General features: G+C 38.7%; 1 protein-coding gene across 1 annotated transcript in view; it reads right to left on the reverse strand.

Annotated features, from left to right (window-relative positions):
• ADCY1 (adenylate cyclase 1) overlaps positions 1-27,477 on the reverse strand; it is a gene marked incomplete at both ends in the record, with an annotated part of 145,769 nt that overhangs the window by 16,110 nt on the left and 102,182 nt on the right. The window contains 7 exons of the mRNA XM_079533965.1: positions 2,364-2,490; positions 4,123-4,379; positions 6,890-6,979; positions 10,707-10,791; positions 13,685-13,782; positions 15,629-15,823; positions 19,471-19,626. Coding sequence (XP_079390091.1) covers positions 2,364-2,490; positions 4,123-4,379; positions 6,890-6,979; positions 10,707-10,791; positions 13,685-13,782; positions 15,629-15,823; positions 19,471-19,626 — 1,008 coding nt within the window. The remainder of the gene's footprint in view (positions 1-2,363; positions 2,491-4,122; positions 4,380-6,889; positions 6,980-10,706; positions 10,792-13,684; positions 13,783-15,628; positions 15,824-19,470; positions 19,627-27,477) is intronic.

Consider the following 27,477-nt stretch of genomic DNA (forward strand, 5'->3'; position numbering starts at 1 on the left):
CATTCTAGAATACGGCAAATTTGACAGCAGCAAAGATATTTGTAGGTTCAGGCCCTGAATTAAATTACATTTTGTTTACCTATCAGTTTCTCTAATTCTCAAAACCTTTAAAGGTTTCTCAGTTAAGCTCTCAATACCATATAGGGTCCAAGGAAAAAAATGTATATGGGTCAGGATATAGAGAATTAAGAACAAGTCAATGCAATCAAGTAGGGGTAGGTAAAAGGAGTAATCCATCTGATACACTGCATAGACAGTGATGTTGCTCAGTCAGTCATTGGCATTTGCTGTTCTCTTCTGAGCTGGACATATGTGGACGGTCATTTTTGAGCAGTCCTGAACTAAACTGTTTATTTTGAATGACACAATTGGGAATGTTCTTCGACTACACACAGTGTTTTCTATCAACAAAGTGTTCTGAACAAGGATAAATACGACAGCACTGAAGCAAGACTTTGTGACCCTGGTCTTGTTGGTGAATTTCTGTCCAACCTTTGATGACCAGAAGTAAACATAATCATAATATAACAACTTATGGAGACTCCAGCTTGTTGCAGTTCCAGTTGTTTCCTTCTCAGAGAAATGAGAAATGATGGCTTTTCTTCTCTCATGAAGAAAAGAGATTCAAGGAGATATTTGAACGTTGAATGTACATAGGACAACAGAATGATATGAAGAAAAAGCTTAGCTAGCTCTGTGTGACCTAATCTGGAAGATCAGGAAGAGTATATTCATGAAGTTAGTGTAGTGCTCCTTTGGAACTACTTAGTCATGTCAAAAAGCAAAGTATAGCAGCTTAGTTCACTGTATAATCAATGGATATCAAGATGCTACAGTGTATAATCAATAGATATCAAGATGTTACAATCACAATATAATCAAGAGAGTTAGGCAAAGTGGACAATGATAATAAAAGAGAATAAATGGAAAGCTTACCCTTATGCTGGGCTCACCACAAAACACCAGAAGAGGCAATCTCCAGAAGAGATCCTTCCCTACTGGTAGCCAGCTCTTAAATAGGCCTAGGAGGGGTGCAGCCTGGCTCCACCCCTTCTGGCAGCACAGGTGAATTGCCTTCACCTGTGCTCCTCTGGCTGGCTCATGGCTCGCCTCAGGTGATCAATCAGAGGTTCAGGCCATGACTCAGTAGTTCCCATACATTCACACACTATATTAATTCTGCTATGTATATATTCTGTTGGTGCTCATGCTGTACTCTCTGTATGAACTGCACTTACACTGTACAGACACGTCAAACGTAAGCTTTCTGCAGATCATCTAAGCTTTTAAGTGATCTGCTAGGAACTTTAAAAGGATGTGCTATCAATGTGAACTATATTGTATCTTCTTTGCTACTAATGCAGAGTTGGGTATCCGTATCTTTTTGTATCTTTTTGTTTTGCAATCTTTCCTTGTGTTCTTTGCAAACAAAGGTAACAATTAAAGGTGAACTTAAAAAAGATTTGATCTTATTCAGCAGTGAGAATTCTAAAACTATCCTATTGCAAAGCTCTGTAGGGAGGAAAGCGAACCAATAACTGGTCTTTTCTGGATCTTTCTCTCATCTTCTAGTTTTCTGCCCTTCAGGGGCAAATGAAATATTTTCCCTTTTTGTGACTCATAAAATCCTAGTGTCTACTCTCTGAGATAAAAGGATGTATAGGCATTACTCTTTCTGAGGCAAATAAGGAAAAGGGAGGGGCACTTGGGACTACAGAAAAAGGATTAACATAATATGGATGGCAGGTATTTACATCACTGGTGGAAATATTATTCAGATAGCTAAATAGCAATAAAGCCTTCATCTTTTTGCCCCTATTCCTGTTGGCTCATTCAGGAAAGTTGCCATCACGATATTTATGCATTGACTGCTGGCTCAAAAACCAAGACAACTGTATTTTCCAAAAAAGTTAATTTTGGGGGTATTCTAAAGAAGTTGGGAAAGAGTTCCATAGTTCCATTCCATGGTGTAAGTACATATCCTTTTATCAGGTTGCTTTTTTTTTTTTTTTTTTTTTTTTTTTTTTTTTTTTTTGTGGGGTGTGCTTTTTTGTTTGTTTTGCTTCTTTTTAATTTACCTGAACATCAAATTCTTTTTGCACTATAATAAGAAAAAAAAAGAAAAAGAAACCCAGACATTTAATTTCTTTATCTCAACTTCATAGTGGTAGTGTCAACTTCCCAGCTTGAAATTCTCTCTATTCATAATGTACCTTAGATTACATTATGTCATCAATGATGTGCTGTTAATTTTGAGAATGCATTAGTTCCACTAATTTGTTCTGACAGTATTTCTAAGCAGTTTCATAAAGTCAGATATACACTTTCTGTGTACGTAAGTATTAGAAAGTCCTATGACTTACCTGCACAGCCCAGAGGTAGTCCAGACGTAGCTTCAAGTCCACCTGTCTCGAATGCAGTGCCAAAGCACAAGAAAATAGCAAAATAGCTAGTGTTGGTTCATAGCCTCGCATATAAAAGGATCCACTCCTTAAAAATAAAGTAAAAGTAAAAAGGTTATTCCAGGTTCTCTAAGCACTGGACATTTTTTAATATAAAATCTTTAATTTGGAATCTGTTCGTGTCCCCTAATGTCCAGCCTTTTCCAAAGCGGTTCATACTGGCAGGGAGGTAGGTGACAGTACTATGACTACATCTCATTGACATTCAGGTTCTCAAGGATTTTATAATTATACTCATTATTGTAATGTGTTGTAGTGGAATAGCCAGGTCACAGTCTAAACTAGTATGTGAGCACCTGAGAGCCCAGAGCGGGGCAGCCTAGATCCACCCTTCCTCTCTCTCACTCTCACTGGTGCTTCTGGTCATGCTTCTGGGAGCGCGTATACACTCAGAGCCTGCTTGGTTTGCCCCCTCCTCTGGCTTGCCAGAGTTCAAACCAGAGAAGGCTGCATTCCTCAGCTCACCCTTTTTTCCAAACCCTTGCTGAAAAGAGTGAGTTGATTTTGATATTTTGTTCTTTAGTGCTTGTATCTCTCATAAAGGTTCTCTCATTGCCTTTGTTTGCTTTATATGTTTGCATACTTTCACTGAGAAAATATAAAAGCCCTCAAAAATTCGAAAGTTTAACTGAAATTAGAATTGGTTGAGGGTTTCTGAAATATGGAAGTGAAGACTTTAACATTTTTTTATATATTTCATATTACAATTAGACTGCAGCATGATCAGATGAAATATATTAGCATGAAACTTCAGAATAATGGGACAACAGTTCCCCAAAATGATTCAATATTACTAGATCCAACAATATTTTTCACATTCTGCAAAGGATACAATCTTGAGCAGCACTTGAATGCTAGAAGGCAGTTACCTAATGAGGTTCAACAAGGGCAAGTTATAGTCCTACGCTTGGGGAGGAATAACTGTATGCATCAGTACAGGTTAGGGGCTGATCTGCTGGAAAGAAACTGCAGAGAACTTAGGTGTCCTGGTGGGCAACAGGTTGACCACGAGCCAGCAGTGTGCTGTGTGGCCAAAAGGTACATTAAAATGAGCATAAAGGGAGGACACCCTTCCCTTCTACTCTGCCCTGATGAGTCCGCATCTTGAATACTGTGTCCAGTTTTGGACTCCTCAGTTCAAGAAAAACAGGGAACTACTTGGAGAGAGTCCAGAGGAGGCCTACAAAGATGACTGGGGCCTGGACCATCTCCCCTGTGAGGAAAGGCTGAGAGACTTGGGACTGATTGTCTGGAGAGGAGAAGATTGAGGGTGGATCTTATCTATGCTTATAAATATCTGAAGGATGGGTGTCAAGGAGATGGGGCCAGGCTCTTTACCACTGCCCAGTGACAGGACAAGGGGCAATGGGCACAAACTGGGATACAGAAAGTTCCATCTGAACACAAAGAGAAATTTCTTTGCTTTGAGAGTGCCAGAACACTGGAACAAGCTGCTCAGAGAAGGTGTGGAATCTCCTCTGGAGACACTCAAAACCTGCTCGGATGCTTCCCCATGCAACTCACTGTAGGGAACTTGCTTTAGCAGAGGAGTTGCAGAGGTTCCTTCCAACCCCTATGATTCTGTGATTCAGAGATGAATAGTAAATGCAATGACCACCTATAAAGAAACACCATTGTTTTGACTTTGCAAGACACCTACCCCACTGCTTTTCTGTAACCACTGAGTTCCAGAATAACTATGTACAAAATAGTAACAAAAAGCAGCAGTATAATTTTTGGCAAGGAAGATACACGTAGAAATATTGCCAAGGTGAGAGTCCCCACTACACAGGAAAGGAAAGCATAGTGAGCTGTATCACATGGAAGTTCATTCATTGTTTTATTTGTTCCACCAGGAGAAATGATAACTATAGAACTGCTGGAATTGGTATTCCAAACCCAAGGCATGCAGCCAACCTAGAAAAGATAGGAGAGGAGAAAAGAGGAGAAAGTTAATTGTGAAATGAACAGAAATGCAGCTGTTGTGGGGACTGACTGTAGTTCAGTACTAATTGGGAATAAATGGATACAGAGTTCCCAGACAATTAATTGCTCTAATAAAATCTTCTTGAAATGCTATGTTTTGTGTGGGATATATGTTTTATTCACTAGTTGTCAGCAAGACCAACTAATTAAAGCCTGGAATTATTTGAGCAGTTTCCCTTTCAGTGCTCAAAACCAAAATATTTTCAACCCAAAGTAAATGTGAAAAACTTATGAACTTCAGAAAGTATTTTATATTGTTATTTGGATGAGAAAGCCCATATATAAATGTGTTTGATTTGTTAACTATGTAAGCCATATCAATTTCAATTAATCAAATATAAAATAAAAGATATTTTAATTTTTATTTGAAAAAGTAGGCATGGATAAACATATCTTCTCTACCTCAGAGATAATTCATCTATCACATATGATTCAAATATTATATCTTGTCTCTTAATATCCATTCCACATAGTTATCCTTGATCAATTTCTTCTCTAGAATAGGATATTAAAAAAAAAACCCACAACTTTTTTGGTACATGATGATTTTTAATCAGATTCTTTCAAAGGCAATGCCACATATAGATCTCAAACCTCTTCGACAAGGAAGGGAGGAATCAGTGGCAAACAGCTGCAGTGCAGTTTTAACTGCACTCCAATCTTCATGATTTACTAAGGGAGAAGATTAGAGCTAACATAAATGAGGAGAGTGGGACTGCAGTGTGAAATTGATTTTAACAGGAATTGCCACATAAGCCCTGCTCTGTACTTAAGCTTCTTTTCTGAAGTGTGTTATTAGACCTTTTTACTTTATCCTAACCACCAATAATGAAATTTTATAGCATGCTGTAAAATAACTGAAAATCTGAAAGGTGATCAATGAATATACAGGACTTCATAGTAATTCAAATAGATGAGACACTGCAGATAAATGTGAGTTAAAATACTGATTAACATTATGAAATGAAATTGTAAAGGCTGAGGTGAAAAATCAATTCAATGTGATTTTGTTCAATGTCCTTAAAAATGCTCTTCATACTGCAGTCATCTGAAAAAAAAAGCATGCATGAGGACTTTATGAATGATGTGCAATTCTTCCAGGAAAAATGCATCTGTTCTGTATCTAAGTAAAATCTCAATACCTAGCTTCTCTGCTGGATGAGAATTTGAAGAACCAGTGTTTTCTACTGATCAAACACTTATCCTAAGTATTTCAATGGATGAAGGCTTTTATTTTTATTTTTATTTTACTTCAATAAGGGATAAATTTATATTCATGGCCTATTTTAAGTTGTAACAGGATGATCCTTATTGGAGTCCAGAACTAAATTCCAATCTTCCTTCTGCTGAAATTTGAAATTCAAGATTATCTTAGCTATTTACGAGTTCTGTATTTTATTTTCACTGTCTATTATCTCGGTCAAGTAAGCATCAAGTATATAGGGGATGATCCACAAAACTTCCACTGTCATGACGTTCATCTAAGTCTAAAAGTGAGATGTACTTTTGTACAGCAACTTTTGGGTTGCTGAGAGGCTAGCTAGACTGGAAGCACTGCATATCTATTTAGGTTTATAGGCACATGAGGAATCTGTGTGCTCTTACACAGATGATGTTCAGGAAATCCAAGAAATATCTGAATATCAGGAATTCTTGGTACCCCTCAAGACATTGGATCAGGACAAGGGATCCTCTGCCCATTCAGTTCAACTTGATAGATTTTGATAGATGGACAAAGTGCCAAACTAGATAGATCTTGATAGATGGACAAAGTGCTGAAATTGAGTGCTGAGAATTCAACAAAGCAACTGCATGCCAAATATTTAGGCATTCACCATGTAGAACTAGCTGCTAAAGAAGCTCAGTTTTTCAGAATACTGAGCACGTACTTCACATCAGCTCCTCAGACAATAGATTCGAGTGGACTGTATAAAAAGTACAGTGTAAAAACCTCTTATTCTATATCATCCAGATTTCTAAGATTTTTTTATCTTTTCTGATCTGTCTAGACATAAAATATCTCTGTTACCATGCAGAAATATTTTCTATTAGTTGTCACACAGAGATAACCTTGTGACCCTACATTGTCTGTCACACTATACTAGCCATTAAACTATTAATCAAGTTTAACATTTAAAAATGATTTTTCCATAAAGAACGTGGCAACTGCAAATTTGCAGTGATCCTATCTTTAGATATAAAAATTTCCATAGGTTTTGTCTATGTATTATCTATACGATATGCTAGTAACTTCGCCATTCCTAACTCAGTACTCTTATTCCAAATTGTGAAAATTCAAACTAAACAAAGTAAGTTTTGAAGAAACTTGCTCTGCCAACAACAATAATTAAAAGAGTTAATAATTAATTGTTGTACATGCTCACTGGTATCTGTAAAACATTGTTCTTAAACAGAAAGCTAAAGTTGATTTAAATACTCACCACACATCCTTGAGCCACAGAGTATATTAAGATCACAATAAAAATACACAAAATGGTACGAATTTGTATTGTTAGGCACCCTGGAAAACACTAAGAAAGAGAAAAAAGATTAATACATATTTTAGAAATATTTTTAGAAGTGGAGTTGTTACTATTTAGTGGCTTTATATAGCAAAGAAAGTGATGTTTTCCTGCAATGTAAATTAAGGAACAAGCATGCATTTATAATTACATACATATGTAGCAGTAATAATTGTGACTATATGTTTTAATAGCAATTGCATTTCTGGGGTAATACACATGAAATTATGATTACTATACATTATTTCTCACTAAAATTAAAATTCTTTGGACTATTAGTAGGATGCCCATTCATAATGCAAAGTGGGATGGCATTAGACTTTTTTTCCCCTGAGGAATGTATACAACACATGTTTGGCCTTGCAAATTATCAACTTCAGATGAACCAAGAGAACATACTGTGATAGCATGGAACTTTGGAATGAAACAGCATTGGGAAAAAAATGTCTAGTGGAATAGAGTCTTGTGAATAGAGTCTTGTGAATCTCTTACTCATCTCCATGAATGAAATGTACGCCAGAAGATGAGAGAGGGAGGTCAAGTCTGCCAGGGTATAGTATTTATGTTTGTTCCAACCCATACTGTGTTGGTTTTATGTGGCAATGTTTCAGTAACAGCAAGTGGCCTCTGTGAGCAGTGCCCAGCAGCTGCCCCATGACAGATCAGAGCCAGTTCCAGACATCTCCAAAAGAGACATCTGGAGCTGGCCAGAGCTGAGCTGGGAGCAACACTGGCTGTGATGCTGGAAGAGAAGGTTTAGGAAAGGGAAAAACTGTTGTGCAAAAGCAGCTTAGAGAGAAGAGTGAGAAAATGTGAGAAACAGTCCTGCAGATGTCCAGGTCACTGCAGAAGGAGGACAGGATGTGCTTCAAGTGTGGAGTAAAAGTTCCCAGCAGCCCACAGAGAGGTCTAGGGTAGAACAGGCTGTGCCCCAGCAGTCAGAGAGCACATCTCTGCATGTAGCCTGTGGAGGAGCCCATGGTGCAGCAGAAAGCTGTGGCCCATGGACAGCCCCTGCAGAAGCAGGCCCTGGGTCAGAGCTTCAGCCTGTGAAGAGAAGCCTGCAGAGGAGCAGGAGGTCTGAGGGAGCTGCTGCCAGTATGGACCCATGCTAGAGCAGTGCCCTCCTGAAGAATGGGCACAATAGTACCCCATAGGTGCAGTACTAGAAGAGCTGCAGCCTGTGGGAAGCCCACATGGGATAGAAAGGATGCAGCCTGTGGGGGAATCCCAGGATGGAGAAGAATAGAGTGACAGTGAAGGAGCAGCAGAGATGAAGCAGCCTCCATTCCCCATTACCTCCTGCCACTCAAAAGGAGGAAGGAGAAGAGAGAGTGAAGGTATTTTTAGTCTATTTTTAGATTCTCACTGTCCTATCTATAACTAACAATAGGAAATAAATAACATGAATCTCTCTCCTATGGTGTCTGTTTTGCCTGTGATGGTAGATGTAGAGAGATTTCTCTGTCCTTATCTCAACCCTTGAGCCTTTTTCTCTGTTTTTTTGAGGAGGGGGAGTGAGAGAGCAGCATCATAAAGATTATCTAGTCTGTGTCCTCCTGCAGGTTTTGACAAATATGTTAAACAGGACAAGTCACTTGGGTAAACCCCTGTGGTACTCCACTTACTACTGCCTTCCAAGTGGAGTATGACCTGTTATCTGAACCTGATCATCCAGACTGGTTTTCATTTAATCATCAAGATGTTTACTCTCCTAGACCAAAATCTATCTCTATATATGAAGCAGATGGTTCATTTTTATCCATATGTATAAAATGCTGTTATAATGCTTTTGTACAAGGAGATAAGTATATTCAGTTAATTCAGTGTGCAATGAAGTTGCTCGCACAGGATAAAGCAGTAATAATAAAATGCTGAGAATTTCCACAGTTTGAAGATAATGCTGCATGGTAAATAAGTACAAAGCAAAATGCAGATTCAAAACAGTTCCAACACATTGCATAGACATTTTTCTTGGTGTGTGTTGCGTGTATGTTATAAATATTAACATGCTAGAGCAGTGGGATAAAAAGGAAAGTAAAATTTTAAAAGGTAAGGTATAAGACACATCTGACCGAATGCTCTGATTAAAGCATAAAATTTATGAAATCTTTCTGACTTTTTGGTCATTCTAAAACAGCATCTGCTCTTTCAGAACAGTACAGCATTTTGGGCTTAATTTTCTTTGTTTTATTTGTGGGATTTTTATTAACTAAAGATGTAGCGTTAGATACCCTAAATGCTAGGTAACCAGTAATGTTCAAAATTATTATAGTGATTTTACGAGTAAGATTATAAAGCTTGAAGCATCTTTTAATAATTACACTTTATACTTCCTAGTGTAATATAATGCTAGAAAAGTACCAGAAGAATAATTTGAACACAGGAGTCCCCAGTTCACAATTCTGTATTCATTACACATAATATATGATAATTTATTTGATATACAAGACAAATTTGTCCGCACTGCTATATTCTAAATTTTAATTTTTTTTTTGTTTTGTTTTTCTAATCCTGGATTTCATCCAATAAAATACTGAATCTCTAGAGAAACCTGAATAAGTTATAAATCCTGTTGACTGCTGAAACAAACCTTAAGTTTGCACTAGCCCCAGGGAAATTACATAAAGTGGAACAATTTCCCACAAACTCCATCTGTATCTAATGATCATGCAACACTTAATAAAGTACTGTTCCTTCATGAAACAAAAGAGATTATTAAAATTACTCCTATAAAATTGTCTAAGTTTATAAAGATCTGTTATGCGCCAGATACTCTGCTAAGATGCTATTTATGTTTCCATGAAAACAATTACCTTTCTCCTCCCAAAGGCCATATTTTCTAACTAAAAATTAGTGTGTGCTAATCAGCAGAGCAGAATAACTGTGTAGGTGTTTCTTCTGATTATTTTCTGAAAAAAAATAATAAATTTGGTTTAAGCCACCACAGATAGTTTTCATCAGAAAATTAGTCTATAGATGCTTTGTTCTGATATAGTAGACCTTCTCTCCTACAACAACCAGATGTTCTGCATTATTACTGTTGTGAAAATGTAATGGAGAAGAACTAATTATTTCTTAAGATTTTGAAAAGGCCAAGAGTGTATTTGCAAGACACTTTACCAGGAAAGTGGTTGATTATTTGACAGGAGAAGTTTTGAAAACAAAGAGGAAGTTAGCAGCACTTCACACTTAGATACTAATTGCAGTGGAAGGATTCATGCTTCCTTGTCAGAAAGGAGAAAAATCCAGATTAAAGCAGCTATTCATCTGGGCACTTGGATGGTTTTAGTAACTAGTGGTAGGTGCTCAGGGAGAAATTGCAAAAAAACCCCACCAACCAACCAATCAACCAATCAACCAGCAAAACTCCACACCCCCCTAATAATAATAGGACTGAATGCTACAGTGCTGAAAAAAATTATTCATGTAAAAGACCGTTGCAAAAAAAATCAATCAATCAATCAATCAAACAAACAAAAAAAACATAGCATTAATAGCACTGAAGGCTACAATGCTGGAAAAAAATTATTCATGTAAGAGATCTGTCTTCAAGTAAATAATCTTTTTTTTTTTTTTTTTAAATGCCTACAGTTTTACTCAGCAATGATCTTAAAAAGCAGATAGATCTCAGATCTCACGCTATGGAGCATGCAATGATGGCTTTGTAGTTCATTCAAGAAACAAAGTGTAGCCACTAAAAGAAAGAATAATAAAAAAATCTTAAATCACTTACTTGTACTCTTGTGACATGTAGGTACATAATACAAGCCACTAGGAAGCATATGCAGAACACCAGGAGAACAAGAACTATGGTACTCCTAGAATCAAAACACAATAGGTTAATAATAACATAAAATACAATAAGTTAGTACTTAACTTAGTAGCAAATACGAAAACAAATAGCAGAGATGTTTTTCTGAAATGGTGATGGACAAATGCTGGAGGATTTCCCCCTGTGATTTTATTGTAAAACTAACCATTTCAGGGAAAAAATCACAGTAAAATGTGCTGCTTTCAAGAATGAGAAATCAGTAAACTTTCTCATTTGTGGCACACACTGTGATCTTAGCAAGGGGATCAAAGCAACTCAGAAATTCACCTATACAGGGTGCAAGGAAATACACTTTCTAATTTTGGACTAATGCAGAATATTCAGCATGATGACTCCTATAAATGGAGAGCGCAACTCTCCATTAGTTGATCTTGGCAACTGTGTATCAATTACTACCTGCTTTTCCCTTCTAACTTCTCCTCAAAGATTCAGTAATCAGAGCCCAGTCAACTCCGTCATTTATCAAGTCAAATAAAGTCAGACTGGACTGCACTCCCTTCTACCGACACAGAGCAACTCCTTCCATTTGAGTCTTCCTTGAACAGTAAGAAAAATCTTATCTTTCGTGAAGATGCTGTAATAATTCTTGTAATTCTTAATCTTCCTTTTTCTGCTCTTTCAAAATAGGTTTGTTCTTAATTAGGAGTACAAGCCTAGTACTTCCCTTACTCAACAACCTTACGTTATCGGAGCAGTACTTTATAGATATGGCAAAAATTAGTCCACTATTACTGGCGCTTTGATTATTTTTAGGGACTTCCCATCTCCTTGCCAGCTATGGAACCAAGCATGCATTTCAAAGCATAAGATAATCTTCACACCTTCTTTGCTAGTCCTGTGAAAATAACATGCATCTTGCTATCAGTCTTGAAAAATTGCTTATACCGAGTTTCTAACAGTAGAAGAAAATGAGAAGTCTTTTGCTACATGTCAGTATTTGCTTTTGATTTGATGTTCATGCAAGAATTTATGCAAGAAGTCATCAATACACAAAAAGGGATAATGCTGTGATGTAGTATGTGTATCTAGAACCAAGAAGTAACTTGAGATTATAATGTGGATTCTGAATAGAAGTATTAATAGATAGTAGGCTCCTCTATATTTTTAGAGAACTGGAGTGTATTTAGGATGGTAGTACTGCAAGGAAGCAATGGAGAGAACATGACTGCAAGTGTCTTTCAATGCAACAGTATCCAACCATTCACACTAGTGCTGAGTGGGACTTTGAAAGATACTGGGCTGTTGCCAGAAAAGAAGTTTTTTGAATATGAACCCACTGAGATATCAGAAAGATCGATCATCAGGGTTTTTAGTGGCTAGGTTGTATTTTTGCCTTAATAACTGGAGAGCTTAAGTTGACAAGAGTGTAGCCTTTATTCCATCAGACACATCTGAGGATATAAATATGTGTTCAGCTGTCAAGCTGTTGTGCTGAGATGATTACAGAAACAGTGAAAATGTCAAGCTTTTTGTGCATTTATGCAGCAAATGTCTTTCTTACAACAATTTTTTGTCTAGATTTTTTAACTTTCCCCTTGGAAGACTGTAACACATATTGAAGACCATTATTATCACCTCTCCCATTATAGTAACACTTTACACTTCTTGTCTTGGTTTTTGCATTTGCTTGTCATGCTGAGAAGTACTTTTGGCAATCTGAAGAGCAACTTTAAGCTCCAGGTTTTGTGGAGAAGGAAAATTTCTGGTATTTTCACAGTTTTAGTCAAGCTCGTGGTTTCATCTGTGCCACAGCAAGGAAAGAGTCTCAGTTTGATTGCCTAAAATTAAGACTGACATGTTTATTGGAAGATGTTACCATTCAGTATGTGGCTTTTCTAGCTTGCCCAATGATGAACTAATCCATTTTCATGGCATAGAGTGTTCATGTTCTGCTGTATCTTCTATTATCTGTCACATAATAGCTGAATCTGAAAACCTGTCCAGCTTTTTTTTGGAGTAATGCTACTTTTTGGAAAGGTTAACAATTATCATGGCAAATATTCTTGCAAATTCAGTCCAGTTCCAGTGACACTAATGCTCTTTATTTCTCCTTATTTTAAATTCCATGGAATTCAAATTCTTCCACCTACTGTAGGTGTACAGAAGTAGATGAAATAGTTCTCAACTGTGCTCCAGTTAGTCAACAGAAGTAATTTGTCTGGAAACGAGATGATTTTTTGCAAGTTACTTTGAATTTTTCAGATGTTAGGTAAAAAAATTATACGCCAGTGACTATTATTAAAATTAACAATGTGTCCCTCAAACTTTCAATTAGAAATAATAGAACCATATAAGAGTGTTATTCTAACTAGAGATTTATGAATAGAAAAGATTTGAATTAAAATGAGATTTTCTAAAGTATTAGCCTGTGGCCCATTTCATCTCCATTGAAATCCTGATAATTTGTAAGTGTGAATGAAGTTTACTTTTGATATTCTCATCTGAAAAAATGAAATCATTATCAAGTTATTGAAATTATTTGAAATAGCATCTATCTCTAACTTAAAGATTTTTGGAATGAAGTCTAATTTGTCTGTAGTAAACATTTAATATAGCATTGACAGTACTTGAATTAATACATTATAGTATTCAATAATGAGCACCAAACACATTCTCAAATACAACATGAATATGTCTGCTTTAGTGCAGCCAAGCTCTGACTACAGTTCACGTAAGAATGGCCAAACTATATTTGTGGTTCATTTGCACAAACAGAAAAGTTAAGTTAGTCTGAAGATATACCATCAGAGACTCTCTTAATTGAGAAGCTACCAGTCTGGTTGCTAATTGCCTTTCCAGAGATGACAGCATTTCAGTTCTGTGCAGGCTACTTGAAGATATTTTAATTTGGATTATAGTGGCAAAAGATAGAAACTTACTGTGGTATTATTAGAAGGTAGACAAGGCCAAATAAGGCAGCTAGAATTAGTGAGAGAACTACAGCACTGGTGAAGTATTCATCCTGAAGCTGGTGGTACTGTTAAAGAAAGGAGACAATGAAGACAGTGAGCATTTAATATATACCCAGCCAGCCACTCACACTTGTCCACTCTTCGCAAGAAAGAGCAACAACCTAAGGCCACTTCACAAGCATAAATATTATCATTGCTTAATTCACAAAAAAAAAAAAATTGGATGGATAGTCTACAGAAGTCTTTGCTTGACAGGTTTATTTCAGCTGTTTCTACTGGCCTACCTATTTAGCTTTCACACTCAAATTAAACAAATCCAGGCCAGACACAGGAATATGTTTATTTTTTGGATCAAAAATGATTCAGCCTTTTTTTAAGCTGAAGAAGGAGGTGCTCCTTTCCTCCTACTCTTATTCACCACCTCCAAAACATCAAAAAACACTTGGTGCTGCTTTTAAGGAACACTGTCATCTGAAGCGCTCAGGACAGCGCACAGGTGCTACTGAGAGACTCAGGTTCACTTTTAAACAATTATTTTCCCTGATTCTACTGAAGCACAGTCCCTACAACAGAAAAAGTTGTTTTCCCAAGAAGTCAAAAATTCAATCTTTTTTTACCACCTAATGTTAGAATTTGCTTTTGTCAGAACAATTCTAGATTTGCACAGAAATACTCCTAATTGGGATGTGATAATAACATCAGTGCAAGCAACTCAGTAGAGATCCACACATAGAAGTTAAAATCAATGGAAATTGAGGCCAGGTTTTCACATACTTTAACACTGTAATGCAAGAATAGAGACAATATACCGAGCCTTGCAAGATGTAGGATTTTCTCAAGAAACAAAGTTTACAGTAAATAGTTCATTATATATATATATATATATATATATATATATATATATATATGTGTGTGTGTGTGTGTGTGTGTGTTACTTTCAAGTTGGCTACCCGCAACAAGTACAAGTGTGAAATACAGAGTAGCCTGGAAAAGCACATTAACTGCAGAGAAAAAAAAACATTTCAAGAAAATTTTGGATTATTTAAACTTCATGTTATGATATTAAAAGAAGGAAAAAAGAAACAGAAAAAAAAAAATCACATGAAAGATTTGAAAGATTTGAAAGTTCTAAGTATTTCTAGAAACACAGTACAGTTGAATTGAAACATCTCAATTAATCTTTGCCCTCCATAAGTGGAAAAATAAAAAAGAAAAATAATTGGATTAGATTGGATATAAGGAAAATGTTTTTTACAATACAGGTGGTTAGGCACTGAATCAGGCTGCCCAGAGATGCAGTGGGCATTCCATCCCTGGACATATTCAAGCTTAGGTTGGATCAGGCTCTGAGTAACCTGATCTAGCTGTAGATGTTCTTGTTCATTGCAAGGGAGCTGGACTAAATGACCTTTAAGTGTCCCTTCCAACTCAAACAATTCTGTGATTCTATGAAGATTCTATGATTTTATAACTCTTCCTATATATTTATGTGCTTACACATCTGAAGTAAGTCCACAGCTTTCAGTACAGTATGTGGTGTACCAAGAGAATTAAGTATTCATTTATATATTATAGGATCAGTCCTCATCAGACAACATATGCAGAAAAGTGTCCTCCTATCATCAAACCTTTTACAGAGCCAGTGAATCAGTAGGCAGTCACAGTGTCATGAGAAAGTATGAGGAGCTTGAAACATAGAAAGATTCTGATCTTTCTTTTGCCTCCTCCAATTTCTTCCATAGAAGGTAGAGATAATTTTTCCCTTTTAGCTAAAAGACAGTCCATCAGATTATTTAAAGGTAGTGAGAAGAATTTAAATACTGTCTACAACAACAACAACAAAAAAAAGCAACAACAACACAATGCTCATTGGTCAATGAAATCAGTAAAAAAGTATTTGAAACTCCTTACTTTCTTTTCACGCTCAATTTGTTTATACTTCAGTGTAAAGAAGTTCAGGTCAGCCATCTCAGACTCAGTTTGCCGGGCCTCTATCAAACGACTGATGTATCTGTTTACTCGAGTTCCTGGAGTGTTGTACACAACATTGGTAGAAAAAGAGGAACGATTCCTGAGCTTTTCAGAGGCTGTCCTTAATGCTCTCCTCTGTAGCACAGATGGAAGACAGAAGCACAGGCTTTTATTAGCACAGAAATTTAACGTATTCATATTCTCTCAAGTTCACGGTCACTATGAAGAATTCATTAAGAAGAGCAACCATATAGGATCTTCTTTCAGTAAGATTACCATCTTCTAAGAACTCCTTAGATTAAATCCTGATCTCATTATTATCAATAAAAAAATGCCCACCTCATTCCAGGATTTCAACCATCATCATTTTCTTCATATGCTGCCTTGAGACTTTTTCTCCACCAAGGAAATAATCAGTCCACTGAATGATAATGGACCACAGCAATTAATCAGTTGACATATCAGTTCATAACAAATATGTGTACTACACCTGCATACTTAATACCTATGAAGAGGGCTCATCATTGACTGATATGTTATTTTGGTGATTGTAAAGAAGAATGAACCTTAGCAAAAGTAAAATAACTTTTCAAGCCCTGTTTTGCTGGCTTCATATGTAGAAAGGAGCTTATTCTATCATGAAAAATAATCTTGTGAACATACATGGACTAAAACATTCAAATCAAATCTTCTGGTTTTTGTTAGTCATAGCAGAAATGCTAATTTGCCAGCGGTGCAACTGAAGCTCCTTTTTTTTGTTTGTTTTGTTTGTTTGTTTGTTTGTTTGTTTATCTCCTTTGGTAAAAGAGAAAGGAGAACTGGCTACAACACATAAGGGGAAGACTGAATACTAAATGAGTTTTTTTGCCTCAGTCTTCCGTGGCAACCGGGATTCCTATATTTCTCATTTCCCTGAAGCTTGCACCCCTGGTCCTCTAGGTGGGAACTGGGGCAGTAAATCCCCCTACACTTTAAGGGCAGAGCAAGTCCGAGACCACCCCATTAGACTGAATGTATACAAGTCTATGGGGCCAGAGGACATGCATCCCAGTGTCTTAAAGGAGCTGGCTGATGTGGTTGCTGAGCAGCTCTCCATCATATTTAAAAAGTCATGTCTGTTGGATGAAGTCCCCAGGGACTGGAAAAAAGGAAATATCACTCCCATTTACAAGAAAAGGTGGAAGGAGGACCTGGGGAACTACAGGCCAGTGAGCCTCACTACTCTGCCTGAGAAGATCATGGAACAGATCCTCCTAGAAGACATGTTAAGGCACACAAGGGACAAGCAGGTGATCTGAGACAGCCAGCATGGCTTTACCAAGGGGAGGTCTTGCCTGATCAATCTAGTGGCTTCTGTGATGGAGTGACAGCATTGGTGGACAAAATGAAGGTGACTGATACAATCTACCTGGACTTGTACAAGGCCTTTGACGTGGTCCCCCACCACATCCTTATCTCTAAATTGGAAAGATACAGATTTGAGGGGTGGATAAGGAATTGGTTGGAAGGCCATAGACAGAGGGTTGTAGTGAGTGGCACTATGTCCAGGTACAGACCGGTGACAAGTGGTGTCCTACTGGTGTCTGTCTTGGGACTGGTGTTCTTCAACATCTTCATCAGTGGCATTGATGATGGGCTCAATGCACCCTCAGCAGATTTGCTGGTGACACCAAGCTGAGTGGTGTTGTTGACACATTAGAAGGAAGTTAAAACATCCAGTGGGACCTCAACAAACTTGAGTGGTGGGCCCATGTGAATCGCATGATGTTCAACACAGCAAAGTGCAAGGTGTTGCACTTGGGTCAGAGTAACTCCAGATACATATATATAGACTGGGAGAAGAACTCCTTGACACTAGCCCTGTGGAGAAGGACCTGGGGGTCCTGGTAGATGAAAAACTGAACATGAGCCAGCAGTGTGCTTTTGCAGCTTGGAAGGCCAATGGTATTCTGGGCTCCATCACAAGAGGGGTGGCCAGCAGGGACAGGGAGGTGATTGTCGCTCTCTACTCTGCTCTTGTGAAGCCCCATCAGGAGTACTGCATCTAGGTCTGGGGCCAAATACTGCAAAGATGTGGAGCTGTAGGAGAGGGTCTGGAGGAAGGACATGAAGATGATCAGAGGGCTGGAGCACCTCTCCTACAAAGACAGGCTGAGGGAGCTGGGCTTGTTCAGCCTGGAGAAAAGAAGGCTGCAAGGAGACTTAATTGCAGCCTTCCAGTATTTAAAAGGGGATTATAAACTGGAGGGGAATCAACTTTTTACTTGAGTAGACAATAATAGGACAAGGGAGAATGGTTTTAAGCTCAAGGAGGGAAGGTTTAGATTAGATGTTGGGGGAAGTACTTTACACAGAGTGGTGAGGTGCTGGAACAGGCTGACCAAAGAGGCTGTGAAAGCCCCATCCCTGGAGGTGTTCCAGACCATCTTAGATGGAGCCCTGGGCAGCCTGGTCTAGTATTAGATAAGGAGGTTGATGGCCCTGTCTGCGCAGGGGGGTTGGAACTCGGGGTCCCTTCCAACCCAAGCCATTTTATGTTTCTATGATTCTATGAAGCCTACAGCATACTAACAGGGATGAACAATACAGCCTTTTTTAATTAATTGAAAAAAAAGATGACACAAAAATGCTTCTTTGTTTTAAAATCTGGCATGGAGTTATAAAACGGAATAAACTCTGTAACCTATTATTCTATTTGTAGTAGTATTAAAGTTACTGTGCTTAGTCAAATTAGCTGTTGCTCATATAATTGCTTTCACTACTTGTCTTTTTTCTGTTATTATTTTATAAAGCAGACTTACATGATATCTGTGATTAAGACACATTACTTTTATTTCTCAGAAATCAATTGAATAAATGTATACTGAAGTAGTGTGCTGACTTCAGAGTTTTATAGACATTCCTTGTTTAAACTGCTTAGAAAACTTCAATCTCTGAATAAACCTTAAATTGAAACACAGTGTATTTATATTAAAATCATATATCCTATATCATGCTCTAAGTTAAATATGCTGTTTCAGATACAAAATCCTGGATCATTTGATTCAGGTAAAGAAATTATCTCAGAACTTCACTGTATATGTTCTAACATATATAATAGTTGGATTTTTTGTGTATATTATGAGAAACATTATAAATAATTGCACATATTTCAAAGTCTGTGTATGTTGCTATTTTCAAATACTAGAAGAACAGTACTAATTTACAACTGAAAGGCCATACCAAAGCACCTAGAGTACATCCATTTCCGAACCAGATTTGGAATTTCTGGACTTAATCACTGAAGTTGCATTCTAAAGGAGCTAACAGAATTTTCTCTGTTTCTCCCACAGAAGAAATATGTGCATACATAAAATTGAAAATAGAAAAGTTATAAAACTTTCTGAAAATAAGACTTAGATTGAATCTTCAATAAATGTACATTATTCAAATAATAATAAAAAATAGATTGAAAAAAAAAGTGGAGAAATAAATTCAAAATTAATAGCCGATTTCATTACACTCTTTTTCTGCTTTGGAGTACCAATGGAGTGGCATATGTTATACTGTCATCTGCTGGCAAAGAAAACAGAGCAAGTCTTCATATGTTTTTTACTTTGTAAGTTTCCGGGTGAAGCCATGTACAGAAAAGTTAGACTAGCAGATAAAGCTGCTAGTATGATGAGTTATGGCATTAAAATCTGTTCAAGGATGTTGTTTCGGTGTTTATGTTAGGACACCAGAAAGAGCTGGCCAGGCAATCCCATATATAATCAGAGCAAGTATCTGTCCACATGAATTACCTTATCATCATCTTCGCATGTCATGACATTGGAGAAAGGGATCTCTGCTTTGAACATCTTACGGCAGTGCATGAGCTGAACAAGCAGATAGCAGACTGTCTTGAACTTCATTCTTTTGGCGGGCTTAATGTCTGATAGAATCAGTCCAGGAAATATCTGTTGATAAGAAAAATATTATTTGTAACTCTCATTAACATTCCACTGTGGACATATCTACTATCAGATATCTACATCATCTGGAGATCATAGAAAGCAATAATCCAATCAAAAAGCAATGCATTTGGATAAACATTATATATTCACATATTAAGACTACTTCATCTTTTCATGTACATATCTATATTTTAACCTATTTCATATTCAAGCAAAGTATTTAAATACAGTTAATATTTTGGGAATAGTTTCCTACATAGAAATGTAAGTTATTAAAAAAAAAAAAAAAGACAAGTCCATAAAAGAGGCAATATTTGTACTTCTTCAACTTAAAATATCTGGAAAATTAGAATAAAAATTTGCAGGAATTTTTTAGTAAATGATGCTAAAAATACAATTCCAATCCTGTTCTTATTCCCTCATTTTGGTATTTTAGCCACTTGTTAGCTCAATAAAATCAGAAAGGATGACTTTTGCTTCAAAGACACATGCCCTGGAAGGAGATGGTGACACAGTGACTTTATATTTTATACCTTGTTTCTTCAAAGTATGAATTATTCTCAGAGGGTAGAGTATAACCTATTTTTTTTACCATGGAGCTCCCATTTCAGCAAGAACAAATATCTTCTTGGTTAACTTTTCAGCATGTATTCAACATTTGCTGATTTTATTAAACCTGTAATACACATTCACATGCTTCCGCAGACAGAAAAAGAATGATCCTGTATTCTACCCTCAGTGCTTGAACCAATCTTATTCATGCTTGTAGAATATGTAAAGTAGTGTTAATGGGAAAATTTGGAAGAAACTCATGCCACCACACTATGGAAATTTAAGCTTGTAAAATTAATCTCTTCTGGAACAGCAAAATAAGCAGCAGACAGTTTGGTCCCTAATACTGCTAAGTACAAAATAAAAATCATACTACAAAGCTTTACTTAACTTTTCTAAACACTCCCAATGCACTGAAGGATTGATGTCCAGTTCTCGCAATACTAGAGCAGTTTACGTCATTACTTGATGTAATGTAATGATCTAGAAAACAAGATGGATGTAAACTTGCACATTTATTTAATGTATGATTGCATGGATATCTAAATTTAGAGAGATGGAGGTGAATTACTCTATGCTTATATTCTGAATGGCATCTCAGTTATGGGTTTGATATTCCGTTTAACACATGGTAGAGCACTTTCATTTTTGGCAAGCATCTCAAACCTTTCACTGTGGACATTGCTTTGAAAAGGTCAAGGAGTTTGTTTTTTTGGTTTCCACTAACTCAGAAAAGACAGCCTTAAGTACAGAGAGCTACAGCAGGTGCCAAAAAGGATTCTTTAAAGAAGTGCCTCAGTAGAAATGCAAGAGTGGCAAAAAATAGGCACAATATCTGGCTAGCAATAAGTTCAAGAAGGCATCAGAAAGAAAAGCAAATTACACCCTCCTATAAAAGAACAGAAAGGAATTTAAATTTTTCTCAATGCAAGATTCTTACAATAGACGCATTTCTGAGTATAATGTGAAGCTTAAAACTGTGGCTCAGGCAGTATGTCCATGCCACCAACATGACTCTTAAATACGTATATTTTCATGTAGTTTCCTAAACATAACTTCAAAGAAGTAGGTAGCACAAACATTTTATCTCATACCATCATCTGCTTTTTTCCTTTCGAAATCTTATCAGCATGTAATAATACTGTACAGACTTTGGATGTTGAAAATAGAACTGAGTTTTCCAGCTGTCTCTGATTCAAATCAAAGGTTTTCAGATCAGACCACTGAATAAACCAGAGTACTGTGCCTAACTCTATGCTCCCCTGCACAAAAAAAGATAATCTGAAATGAGCCAGTTCAACAGAGGCTCAGAAACATGATGAGGGTGCTAAAAGATACGACATATGAGAAAAGCGTGATTTTCATTTAGCTGTGAGAACACTGAGAAGAGATCAAATACCGACGTAGTAATTAGAAGCCAGATTCATCCCCAGAGTGCTCAAAAATATATTAACCCCTGAGCTACACTACTAGTTACTAGCTTCCAACTAGACTTTGCATCACTGAACACCACTCTCCGGGTTTGATCATTCAGACAGTTGTCAATTTGCCTCACTAATTATCCAGCCCATACATCAACAGTCTGTGTCTGAGAATCTTATGAGATACAGCATCCAAGGCTTTATCAAAGTGCAGAAGACTATATTCACTGTTATCTTCAAGTTGGTCAAGCATGACTTTCCCATGCCAAATTCATGCTGACAACTTCTGATGATTTTCCTGTCCCTCACATGCCTGGAAATGGCATCAGGTTTAGCTGTTTATTGTGTTTCCAGGGAAGGAGGTGAGACTGACTGGCCTGTAGATCTCTGGCTCCTCATTCCTGCCCTACCTGAAGGCAAAAATGATGTTTGCTTTCTAGCAAAAGATGCCTCAGGCATCTCTCCCAGTCGTCAGGATCACTCAAAGATTATTGGGAATGCTCTCACAGTGACACAGCATACTAACTCAGCACTCTTGGGTGCATGCCATGAGACTCTTCCACACAGATTCTTAAAGAGGCCAAAGTCTGCTTTCCCAAAGTTCAGGGCTGTGACCTTTCTTTTTACCATCCTTCCTGCCCTCAGGATCCAGAATTCCACCATCTTATGGTCACAGCATCCAAGACCTCCATATTCACTACAAGAGCCTTGTTTTTAGTGGGATGAGATCCAACAGATTACCTCTCCGTTTTGGCTCATCTATCATTTCAGGGTGGAATTTGCCAGCAGTGCTCTCTAGGAAAGTACTGGATTGCTTGTAAGGTCTCAGTCGTCAACTCCTCCTTCCCCAGGCAGAACTCCATACACTCCAACTGGTCTCTTGGGAACAGAAGGCACAGTTCCTGCTCCTCATTTTCCTAAAGAGCCTGTATCACTTCATTGCAACACACTAGTCATGAGTGCCATTCCACTACGTCTCTATGACTCTGGTGAGATTACAGCCATAAAACTTCACATATCTCTAGTTCCTGTAATATTCATTCACCATGGTACTTGCCTTAGTAAAACAAGCATTTATGAGGGTCACCCTAGAATGCCAGATTCCCATAAGGGGGTTGGGGAATTTCTCCATAATGGTGCCTTGTCACTTCTTTGTTTACATGCAAAGCTGGTGCTGATCCTGCTTAAACCCCATTTTGTTGCTTTTATGGTCCCAATGCCCCACTTAAATATATTGGTCCCACTTAAAATATAGTTTTGCTCCACTTTATGAGCTGGAACTCATCTCTCCCAAGCAGATGCTGATCCACAAACAGGGTCCCATTATCATAAAACCAAAACCACATCATCAACACTAGTTTTACAACCAAATATTGACTTTCACTATGCAGTGGAATTCCTAGGTCACAGCCTGAACCAATATGTGAGCACATGAATGCCTGGAGTGGAGGGTGGGGAGTGCTTCTGGGAGTGCATGTGCAGTGTGGGTTCCTCCCCCCTTACCTCCCCCCACCTTTCTCCTGTGGCACAAGAGTAAGAACAGGAGAAGGCTGCATTCCTCAGCTCGCCCCTTTCTCCTGCTGCTGGAGGGGTGAGTTAATTCCTCACTCTTTGATATCTTTTCTTGTAGCACGTATATCTCAAATAAAAGCTCTGTCATCACCTCTGTTTGCTCTACACACTGTCTGTGCCCTCCTCCTAACAGCATTTCCCCTTGTGAGCAGGATTCAAGAGAAAAACACCTGGACTCCGTATCTTTGTTTACTTTCCTTAGAGCTCTGTCAGATGCCAGAGGTTTTAGCAGTACTGTTTGTTCTCACATGGAACACAGGAAGGTGTAGTAGTGAGAAAGGTATACAGGATTCAACAGTACCACACAGTATCCTGGAACTGCACCTCCCCTGGCTGCCAGTTGGTAGGTCAGATGAATCACTGGCTCTAGCTGATAGGTCAGATGAGTGCTGTGGTCTCCTGCAGCAGGGACTCATTCATTATGTCTTGTGGTTGAAGTCTAATACAGGCTGCCTGATCAAGAGGAGCCTGATGACAAGGCTAACTTGCTTCAGCTACAAGAAGCATCATACACACAGGCTCTCATCCTGCTGGGAGATTTCAACCACACAGATAGCTGCTGGGAAAGAACACAGCAGGCTACACAGGCTACAAGCAATCCAGAAGACTCCTGATGTGCATTAAAGAGAACTTTCTTGTCCAGGCATTAGATGGAGAAGCATTACTGCTGTTTATCAGTGCAAATGAACTCATTAAAGAGGCTAAGATTTGAGGGAGTCTGAACTGTAGCAACAATGTTCTTGGTGAGTACATGATCTTGAGGAATATGGGCCTGGGAAAAAGTAAAGTCAAAGTTAAACTTCTGAAAAGAAAACTTCCAAAAGTCTAAGGATTTATTGGATGAGATCCCCTGGAAAGCTGTCCTTAGGGACAAAGAAATTGAGCAGAGCTGGCAACTCTTCAAAGACATCTTTCTGAGAGCACAATGGAGAGTTCTCCATCCCCATGTGTAAGAAGTCAGGGATAAGAGGCTGGAAACCAGCATGACTGAGCAAGGACCTGCTGGCCAAGCTGAGAAGGAAATGCACAGATAGTGGAAGAAGGATATGTGGCCTGGAAAGAGTGTAGAGATGCTGTCTGGACATGTAGAGACAAGATCAGAAGAGCCAAGGCACAGATGGAACTGAACATAGCAAGAGACATGAAAAATAACAAGAAGAGATTCTACAGGTGCGTTATTCAGAAGAGAAAGGCCAAGGAGAGTAAACCCCTAATAAAAAAGGAGAACTGAGAAATGGCATTGAATTAAGTTAGGTTAAAAGTTAGGTACTGTCACGGGGTGCTGAATCGACAGCTACAGATCTGACATTTGCAAGACAGGTTTTAGCTGCTGATAATAGATGCTTTTCTACAGACTTCACAGAATCACAGAATTGTAGGGGTTGGAAGGGCCCTCTAGAGACCATTGAGACCAACCCCCCTTCCAAAGCAGGTTCCCTACACAATGTCGCACAAGTAGGTGTCCAGGCGAGACTTGAACATCTCCAGAGAAGGAGACTCCACAACCTCCCTGTGCAGCCTGTTCCAGTGCTCCGTCACCCTCACCGTAAAGAAGTTCTTGTGCACATTTGTGCAGAACTTCCTATACTCCAGCTTATGTCCGTTTCCCCTTGTCCTGTCCTTGTCCTGTCTCCATGTATCACTGAAAAGAGACTGGCCCCCACCACTATGGCCCCCACACCTCAGATATTTATAAACCTGGATTAGATCCCCTCTCAGTCGTCTTTTCTCAAGGCTAAACAGACCCAGTTCATTCAGCCTTTCTCCATAGGGAGATGCTCCAGGCCCTTCACCATCTTTGTGGCCCTCCACTGGACTCTTTCAAAGAGGTCCCTGTCTTTTTTGTACTGGGGAGCCCAGAACTGGACACAGTACTCCAGATGAGGCCTTACCAGGGCAGAGTAGAGGGATAAGATCACCTCCCTTGACCTACTGGACACACTCTTTTTAATGCATCCCAGAATGCCATTGACCCTTTTGGCCATAAGGGCACACTGCTGGCTCATGGCCAACCTGTAGTCCACCAAGACACCCAGGTCCCTCTCTGCAGAGCTCCTCTCCAGCAGGTCATCCCCCAGCCTGTATTGGTGGTACTGACTTAGACAATTAGTACAGACAGTGAGTCTCCTGTTTCTCCAAATAATATACAGAATAACAGAATCACAGAATGGCCAGGGTTGGAAGGGACCTCAAGGATCATGAATCTCCAACCCCTCTGCCACAGGCAGGGCCACCAACCTCCCCATTTAATACTAGATCAGGCTGCCCAGAGCCCCATCCAACCTGGCCTTGAACATCTCCAGGGATGGATGGGGCATCTATAGCCTCTCTGGGCAGCTGTTCCAGCACCTCACCACTCTGTGAAGAACTTCCCCCTGACCTCCAACTTAAATCTTCCCTCCCTCAATTTAAAACCATTTCCCCTTCTCCTGCTCATATTGTTGGCTATCATATCTCCGGAATGCAAGGTAGCAGGCTCAGACAGTAAAACCACAAATTAATGAAGAAGCAAAGGATTGGTGGACAGAGTTGTAGCCAATAAGATGGCCAGCTAGAGCCAAGTCAGCATCCTCCAACTTGACCCAGGTCAAAGAGTACACAGCAAGAAAGACATACGGCCTACATCAGAAAAGACCACCAGACAACCACGAAGAGATACCATGCATGCACAAAAGAACTGAGACTAGGAATGGGGAAAATGTCAGCCACTCTGGGGACTAATCATAATAACCTAAGCTTTCCTTGGAAATCTAATGCATATGTAAGCAGCTTGTTCTTTAGATATGTGCCTTTCTTGCCCTCTGGTACTCAGAGTAGTTGGGAATACCCCCTCTGCATCCATATAGGTATGCAGCTCTGAGTAAACATACCTGCTTTATGACTACTCTGTGGTTATAGAGTTTGATTTCGCATGTCATTATCAACAGACATGGAAAAGGCTGAGGTACTCAACGAGTTCTTTGTCTTCACTGGCAATCAGGTTTCCCATGCCTCTCATGTCTCTGAACCTCTAGATATGGGTTGGGGGAGTAAAATACCTCACATTGTAAGCAAAGAGGAGGCTCAAGATCACCTGATGAAACTGAACAAGTCCATTGGCTCTGAGAACATGCATCCCAGAGTCCAGAAGAAACTGGATGATGTAGTTGCCAAGACATCCATGCCTGGAGCCCTCAGGAGAAGAAAGACATTGAACTATTGAGGTGAGTCCAGAGGAGAGCCACAAAATTAATCAGAGAGCTAGAACACCTCTCCAACAAATAAAGGCTGAGAGATCTCTGCTTGTCCAATCTGGGGAAGAGAAGGTTCCAGGAAGACCTCCTTGCTGCCTTTCATTACTTAAATGGAGCTCATAAGCAAGATAGAGAATTACTTTTTACGTGATCTGATAGTGATAAGACAAGCGGGAATAGTTTCAAACTAAAAGAAGGGAGATTTAAATTGGATGTCACTTGCAGTCACTGGAACAGATGCCTAAGTTGTGGATGGCCTATCACTAGAAGTGTTCAGACCAAATTTGGATAAGGCCCTGCCCATTCTGAGCCATCCTGAGCATCCTGAGTGGCAATCCTGCTCACAACATGGAATTTAGAACGAGATTATTTTTAAGGTACCTTCCAACTCAAGCCATTCTATGATTCTAGGACATGTCATTCCTTCCTGATGTTCTTGCATGGTTTAGGTTTAAGGGTCCAGATTTTGGCTTCTATTCTACACTGAGAGCAATGAACCCCTTTGTAGGTGTAAGCCCTTGGATGGGGCAGGAGTCTTCCTCTTGGTACCAGCTTCCATACTTTCCTTTCTACAGGGGTTACATATACACCAGCAATGAGGATGGACACTTAGCTTCTCTTATTTAGTTGGGATCTTACAGTCTTAAAATTACTGCATCACAAAGAAGATTCCATAAACCTCCCATCTTTTCTGATGCTATGAAGATTACTCACTTCTTTTATTAATACCTCCACCTGATAGCACAGCTCCTCCAAGGCAGCACACCTCCTGCATAATTGTGAACGTCTCTCCTGGCATCAAAATGAGGCCTTTGTCACTTCCTGCAATCTGGGATGTGGAAGGCTGCATCTGCCATGCCGTGTGAAGCTTTATCTGCCTTAAAGTTTTCAGTCCAGCAGGGAATAGCTGTTCCAACAACTGCTGGCAAGATATCTCTGTGGCATGTCTGTGATAATTAATCATCTTAATACAACTGTGAACACCCTAATTCAAACGATTCTGTGTGAACTACAGCACAAACTATATTTTGTCTGCTTCTCTTACAAGGAACGTGTTGTACTTTCAAAAGTCAATC

The sequence above is a fragment of the Tetrao urogallus genome, assembly GCF_951394365.1.
Source record: "Tetrao urogallus genome assembly, chromosome: 3".
Lineage (NCBI taxonomy): Eukaryota > Metazoa > Chordata > Aves > Galliformes > Phasianidae > Tetrao > Tetrao urogallus.